This window comes from Zalophus californianus, chromosome 4 (assembly GCF_009762305.2).
Source record: "Zalophus californianus isolate mZalCal1 chromosome 4, mZalCal1.pri.v2, whole genome shotgun sequence".
In the NCBI taxonomy this organism is placed as follows: Eukaryota; Metazoa; Chordata; class Mammalia; order Carnivora; family Otariidae; genus Zalophus; species Zalophus californianus.
This window is the reverse complement of record NC_045598.1, coordinates 71,012,463-71,018,462: the sequence shown is the minus strand read 5'-3', so window position 1 is coordinate 71,018,462 and position 6,000 is coordinate 71,012,463. Positions and strand designations below refer to the sequence as shown.

Here is a 6,000-nt window from a genome sequence, read left to right as displayed (position 1 = left end):
CACTTGCCCTCCGTTTCGTGCTCTGGGAGGGAAGAGCCGCGGCGGCAGCAGGCGGGAGCGCGGGCTTACCCAGTCCCGCCGCGCGGGTCCTGCAAGTCCGCGCCAGCCCTCCGTCCCTCCCACGGCCACGCGGACACGCCGCGCTCCCTGCGCAGAGGGTCCGCTCCCGCGTGCCGGCGCGAGCGAAAGGCGATTCGTTTCTCTTTTCCTCGTGCGCCCATAGCTCTTAACATCTCCGAAACATGAGCCTTGTCACAGAGTTTTGTGATCGTACGCTTCGGAATACTTACACGGTCCAATGAATGAACTTATCCGAATGAACTTGCCAGTTTACGTAAAGTCCTAGAAGACAGGGCCATTTCTTTCTTATCCCGGTGTCCACAGTACCCAGCCCTCGGCTTGGCACTGAGTGTGTCCCGAACGCATCCAAATAGAAATGACTATTTCTACAGTCATGAATGGTGTAGAAACCGGGCGCAAAGAAAGGCAGGAGCCTCGGAGGGCAGGGAGTGCGCGCCCCCGCCGCCCGGGGGCAGTGTGGAGGGCGCGCGGGCCGCAGCGGCGCTCCACCGCTCGGTTCTCTTTAGACGGCGCTTCTCCTCAGCCCGACCTCCGGGCAGACACCCAGGACGCGGAGCCGGCCGGCCGCAGCTCCCGGCACCACCGGGGACCAGAGGGCAGGGGCCTCGGGCCGGCTCCTCGGGACCGAGGCAGGTGCAGCCGTCCCACCCTCGGCCTCCTCCTCCTGACTCGCAGGGGCCGCACCATGCCTCCCGGCGTGGAGGCACTGGACCTGCCGGCGTGGAACGGAGCCTCAGGCGGGTCCCGGGGGCCCCGCGGAAGGTCAGTACCCCTGAGGCGCTCGGCTCCGCCCCCCTGCCTTCCACGGTCCCTCCCCGGGGACCCCACCGCCGACCCCCCCCCCCCCGGGGCTGCTTTCCTCCTGGGGTGTTCTGGCTCCCGCACCTCCGCGCCATCTCCCACCGCCCCCCGCCGGGCTCCGCTTCGCTGCCTCCCGCCCCCGGGGCTCCGAGAGGCCCGCGGGCTTACACGTGGAAAAAGTGCCCAGGGCCCAAGCTGAGAAGCTCTCCGCCAGCTCCGCAGTCCGCCCTGCCCCGGCGGGAGGCGACGCGGCGGAGGCGCTGGCTCGGGGGGCGAGGCGGGAACGCCCGGCCACGCGCCCCTGGGCTCCGGGCTAGCACTTCAGCCCTGCGGTCCCGCCGCCGACGCGGCCCGAGCGGCGCCCGCCACCCCCCCGCGCCCCGCCGTCCCCAACCCCGGGCCCGGGTCTGCGCGTCCCGGGCGGCTGCAGGAAGGGTAAGAGGAGGGAGCCTGCCTGGAAGGGCTCCGACTTTAGGGGAGGTGTGCCCGGGAAGGCCGAGATGCGTGTGCGCTGAGCGGTTTTTCCTGCTCGGAATCCCGAACGAAAGCTGGGGAAAGTTTTGAGGGCGGAGGCATGGCCCCGCAGCCTTATCGGTTTGCCCAGGCCTGGAAGCCGGAGAGAGGATCAAGTGTTTTCAGGCTAACCGTCAGGTGAGGCGCCTGAGCTGTCTCTTCGAGGATGTCAGATTCTGGAGGAATTCTCATCAAGCGGACGGCTGTACTGTTCTAGACTAGAGCTTTCTTGCTGCCTTGGGAGTGCTTATATTAACTTCTTGCAGTTGGTTAAATAAGGCTAGACTTTGCCTTCCGGAACAAACAGGCCTTTTCCTCAGGTGGGAGGGTTACAGTGTGGTTCCTCTGCCTTTATGAAAAGGCGTACAGTTCAGCCGGATGATGCTGCCAAGGCGCCCCACCTCCGTGGTCAGAGCTGCAACCACCCAGCTGCGCCGCTGAGCCTGGGCGGGGGGTGGGGGGGGTGGGGGGGGGTGGGGGGGGTGGGGAGTACAAACAGGCCTTGGCTCCCCCTCCTCTGCTCACAAAACAAATATAGAGGTGGGCCGTTAAATTTTCTTAAAATACTGTAGAGACTCTCCTGCTTTTCCTGCGTGGCATTCATAAACGAACTTAATGCTAGCAAGGAAAGCCAGAATTCAGAAGGAGAATTTACTTGATCTCTGGTGGCTGTCCAGATAAGTATTTAACTAATTCCAAGCAAGCGTGGCATATACTTTTTTAGACTTTTGAAAGGCCAGTTTTGAATTAGAAGACATAACTTTGGTACAACTTTTTGGACAACGGAATACTTGTGAATGTTACACCAAAATGGCCATCTCTCTTAAGACTAGATGTCTATTTTTAATGGGGCAGATGGGTAGAAATTATACATTTCTACCCATCTGCCTTAGCTCTAAAAGCCTGTCCCAAAAGGTGGAGAGAAAATGGACTCTGGCTTTATTTATTGTGTTCTGCTTGGACTGATAAACAGGCTTGTGCTTATGGTGGGTGTGGTCTATATCTTTCTCTTTTCTAAATCTTTACGGCAGTATTTTCCTTAGCCTATTTCCTTCTGGACTTAACCATTTGTATCCTTTCCGTGAGTGTCTCCAGAGGCTCCCATGCTTACAGTATGGGACACATACTCAGCTGTGAAGCTTTTGTGAGGATTCAGATTTGACATATATATGTGTGTGTGGATCTGGTTGTGCAGTGCCAGTGGGAAAGAGGACTGTATCATTGTAAACTGAGGATGGAAGAAGGAGTCATTAAGAGAGAGATGGGAGAAGTTGTCTGGACATCAGGATAGGAATTCTGATGTTTTATGTGGAAGGGACCAGCTACCTCGTTCTCCTCAGAGGTGGGATATTGGCTTCACACTTTCAGAAACTGCTCACCACCTCTGTGATGTGCTAACCAAACAGCCCAAGTTTGGGGGAATCCAGTATAGCTTTTTCCTTTTGAGTCAGCAGTCTCAAGATTTAGCTCATCTTCCTCCTCATACTTTGAGTCAAACTCCCATAACCGTAAACTTGGCCTTCTCCTGTAGCAAACCTTCCCTAAACCAGGTTCTGTGGCCTGGACCCTTTAAAAAACACACATGTCCCACTCTTCATCTGACTGTTCCCATGCAGAGGTCAACCAAATGGTGCCAATTTTATTTAATTTCCTGCACTTAAAAATCAGTAAATCCTGATGAAGTGTTTGAGGAGGCCATGTTTTTTTCTCTCAAGGAGGAGCTTATCAAAAGTGTTGTTTTTAACAACGGAATAATAAATATAAAATCTCTTAATGAAGCAAGGAGGAAGAATAGGGAGATAAATTTCGAACAGAATGACAGAGAATAGAGAACTGAAAGTCAGGAATGATCGTATTCACAAGCTGAGCTCTTCAGGCTCGGTCTCTATTAGTGAAGTGAAACCCAGGATAAGACAGTCCTCAAAACTTAGTGGGAAAACAGGTTGCTTCTTGTGGCTACAACTTTCAAAGTAAAATCAGTGGCCAAAAGAAACCCTTTTGGCCAGGGAAATTAGAAGTGGGATTTTCCCTGAGGCTGGGCTTTTCTTAGCAGAGGCCAGGAGTCTAGGTTCTGTGTGTTAGTTCTGAAGAATGAGATCACCCTTCAGGGAGCTCTTACATCACCTGTTGTGAGTTTCATAGAGAAAAGAAATTTTATTTCCAGACTTTGTTCTTTTTTACGCAGACTGCAATATTCTTTTCAGGGACAAATGTTTAAAGCCAGGTTTTGGTTGGTTGGTTGGTTGGTTGGCTTTGGCAATTATCGGGGGCGGAGGGGAGTTCTTCTCATTTTCCTTAGCCTACCCCTAGCTGAGCTTTCTGCTCTGTTTTGATCTTGGGTCTCTGCCTCCTTTCCCCCCCTTCCCAGCTCCCAAACCCCAGGTGACAAGACAGCTTTGGGGAGAGACGGGTGCCAATATTTCTGTCCCCTCAGTTGGGAGATGGCTCCCTTTCTTCTTCTTTGAACGTTGTCTTTTGTGATCTCCCCTTGAATACATCTGGTATTTCAGCCTAAAACATCTGTCAGGCTGTAATTGGTGACTAGTGAAGCTAAAGATTCTGAAATATTGTCCTTGCTATAATTCCAGGAGACCCATAATTTAAGCTGTGGGCTTTAAAAAATCATGTCACCTATGGCGACTAGAGGGAATTGTTAGGGATAGGGTGAATCTAGGGATTCCCCAATTGACACTGATGTGAGCTTGTCTGAAAATAAGGTAAATTCATTCAGTGGTTTGAGGAGAAGAGGATTAATTATGGCTTTATGGCTTTTAATTTCACTTTTCCTTAGGGATAGGCATCAGCATGACCCTGTTAAATTGGGCACTTACTGATATGTTAGAGAAAGCAAAATGTAAGGAGTGCCATAATTCCAGTCATCTTCTCAAGCCTTTTTTTTTTTTTTTTTTTGAGAAGGAGAGGTTGAGAGAGAGGATGTGTGGAGGGAGAGGGAGAGAGAATCTTAAGCAGGCTCCATACCCAGTGCAGAGCCCGATGTGGGGCTTGATCTCACGACCCTGAGATCATGACCTGAGCCGAAATAAAGATTCAGAGGCTTAACTGACTGAAACACCCAGGCACCCCATCTTCTCCAGCTTTAAGTGCTTTTGGAATCCTGTATTGCTGAGAAATGGAGTTTTGCTTTACTTATCTCTGACCTAGGAACCTGATTGGTCAGGATGTGCTTTCAAAGGGGGTGTGACTTTTTCAGAACAAGAACTTTTAAAATGAACAAGCACTTTTAAAATTTCTAGTTCTGCTTTTCTGTTGCCCAGAGGCAACAAAGTGGTGATGGGAGATGATTTTATAGGAACTTGGTGGCATGGTTGGTCATCTCTAGGGAAATTCATGAAAGTTGTAGCATGCACATTTTTTATGAGTGGCTCTAGTGGAAAATGAAAAACCCTACAGTCTTTCTTCCCAGTGCTTCTCAGGATTAGAATGAGCACATCATTTATGTTCTGAGAGCTATGCTTAGAAGGTAACCAAAGTTTCTCTCTGACTTTCTTTTCTTTTCCTTTTTTTTTTTTTTTTTTGGCTCATGACTTCCTTTAATTGGGGCCTAACTATCCCAGAACCTCAGCTGCCTGGATCTCTCTCTTTCTCTCTCTCTCTCCCTCCCTCATCTTCCCTCCCTCTCCCTTCCTTCCTACTCCTCCCTCTCTCTGTCTCTCTCTCAACAACTCAGCAAATCACAACAAAATCAGTTCATTGTAGGAACTGGAGTAGAAGAAAAAACCCAATGTGGGTTGTTGGGATTGATCTAAAGTCTGCCATCTGCCAGATTGCCCTGTGACACCCCCCCAACACTGAAGTTCAGTCTCTACATGACTTCCCCACTTTCTCGCTCCCATTTAAATGTTGGGCAGGGAAATGCTGGATTACCTGGTATGTATTATTAGATCCTTTTTGACATACCTTATTTTAACTCATAATGATAGCTCAAGAATCTGTATGTCAGTCACCAAAAATCAAGAAAATGTGGAAAACTTAAGAAAATTAAGATTACATATAACATGACTTCTAGAGATTACCAGGATTGTTTTTTCTAGTTTACGCACTTTCTGACTTTTAAGATGTCTACATACAGATATAAATGTCAACATTTCTTGGAAAGATGGAACCTCAATATATTTATTTTGTAACTTAAAAAAATTAGCAATATTCATAGACATCTTTAGGCCAATACAAAATTGCCAGTAGGGTTACAATGAACATTTTTGGAGCCATTCTTCTGACCAGTGCTTGTTCTGAAAAACTCACACCCCCTTTGAAAACATACCTTGAGGTTCACAAAGTTTTAAACATTTGTGGCATAAATCCATAGAAGGTTGATTCCTAAATCACAGTTACTCTCCTAGATACTGAGTCCAAGTGCCCTTCAAAAATTTACATTTCCATCAATAGAGTTTTGTTGTCATTATTGATAAATAAAACTTAAGAGAGATTTTCACCAATCTTGCTGTTAGTACATTTTTATTGTTGTTAAGTGTTCGCTGTCCTGTTCAGATCCTCAGCCTGTTATTTACACTGGGTTGTCTTTTCATACTAATAACTCAGCTCTCTACAGATAATAGGTCGTAAGCTTTTCTGCCTGTTTAAATA

At 49.0% G+C, this 6,000-nt stretch overlaps 1 protein-coding gene across 1 annotated transcript in view; it reads left to right on the top strand.

Moving 5' to 3' along the window:
- Nucleotides 1–567: 567 nt before the first annotated feature.
- Nucleotides 568–6,000, top strand: part of MCOLN2 (mucolipin 2) — a 54,302-nt gene continuing 48,869 nt past the window's right edge. Inside the window, 1 exon segment of the mRNA XM_035726937.1 lies at nt 568–843. Coding sequence (XP_035582830.1) covers nt 767–843 — 77 coding nt within the window. The 5' untranslated portion in view covers nt 568–766.